This window comes from Petaurus breviceps, unplaced genomic scaffold (genome assembly GCF_028583685.1).
Source record: "Petaurus breviceps papuanus isolate PSGF00001 unplaced genomic scaffold, PetGlider_PUasm1.0 227, whole genome shotgun sequence".
Lineage (NCBI taxonomy): Eukaryota > Metazoa > Chordata > Mammalia > Diprotodontia > Petauridae > Petaurus > Petaurus breviceps.
In genome coordinates, this window is record NW_027185896.1 from 12,247,996 (window position 1) to 12,249,224 (window position 1,229).

At 53.4% G+C, this 1,229-nt stretch overlaps 1 protein-coding gene across 1 annotated transcript in view; it reads left to right on the top strand.

The window, feature by feature from the left end:
• Positions 1–1,229, top strand: part of COL7A1 (collagen type VII alpha 1 chain) — a 58,379-nt gene that overhangs the window by 38,154 nt on the left and 18,996 nt on the right. The window contains exons 73-74 of the mRNA XM_069095788.1: positions 255–368; positions 872–1,072. Coding sequence (XP_068951889.1) covers positions 255–368; positions 872–1,072 — 315 coding nt within the window. The remainder of the gene's footprint in view (positions 1–254; positions 369–871; positions 1,073–1,229) is intronic.

Consider the following 1,229-nt stretch of genomic DNA (forward strand, 5'->3'; position numbering starts at 1 on the left):
GGACCACGGACAGGGGTGAGTTCCTGGAGGCAAAGTAGGTGGTGATAGGCACTGGATATTCCTGGGAACAGGTGAGATGAGAGGATGTTTCCTTGAAGGGCAGGGCAATCCTCTGATGGGAGAAGAGAGGATATAGGAGTGGTAAATACTCAGGGTCCCTGGTGGCATACCTGGGGGTATGTGACAGTTCTGCACTTCCCATTTAATCCCTGAGTGCTCTCAGATCTTCTCCAATTTCCTTCACCCCTTCCAAGGTGTCTGCACTTCGACAAATTGTGAAAGATAGTTCAGAGGGCTTCCTTGGCATCTCTGACCGATTCCGAGGCTACAAAGGGGAGCCTGGAGAGCGTGGGCCAATGGGCAAGGAGGCAAGTGAGAGAATTGGGGATGATGATGATGGTGGGGAGCAATGTGATGTAGCAGTAAGGGCAATTTTGGGGGGCGGGGAGGCAATTGGGGCTAAGTGGTTTGCCCAAGATCACACAGCTAGTAAGTGACTGAGGCTGGATCTGAACTCAGTCCTTTGGGCTTAGTGCTCTATCTAGTGGGCCACCTAGCTGTCCCAAGGGCATTGAATTTAGAGTTAAATGTCCAAAGTTTGAATTTCAGTTCTCTGTGACCTGGAGCAAATGATTTTTCTCAGCCTCTCTTTCCTCATCTGTAAAATGAAGAGGTTGGGTTCTGATTTCCAAGGTCCTTCCCAGTGCTAGAATCAATGGTCCACTATCACAAGGGACCAGGTTTTAGGCCTTCCAGGAGTGTGGCAAGTGTAGCCAGAGACACTGGGGAATTAGTTTTTTTGGACCTTATTACAAGGGATTCTATGGCTAGGGGTACTTTGGAGCCTCACAGACGCATCCTCCTTCATTAGGGCCCTGTTGGCTTGACTGGAGAACGAGGCCCGAAGGGGGACAGAGGAGACACGGGTCCCCCAGGGCCTCCAGGCCACGGCCTCGTAGAGAGGGGCCCCCCTGGCCCCCCTGGTCAGCCTGGAGAGCCAGGCAAACCTGGGATCCCTGGACTCCCAGGCCGAGCAGGAGAGCTGGGTGAGGCTGGACGGCCAGGGGAGAGGGTGAGTATGAGGAACTAGGAATAGCGAGGTGATGAGTATGTTGTCTACTGGGGAGTGGGGAGGAAGCAAGAGCAGGGGCAGGAGGGAGGGGTGGGATGGGGAAGAGTTGATCCTCTGCCACAGCCCCATTCCAATATTGCTTTGAGAGGTTAAGGAT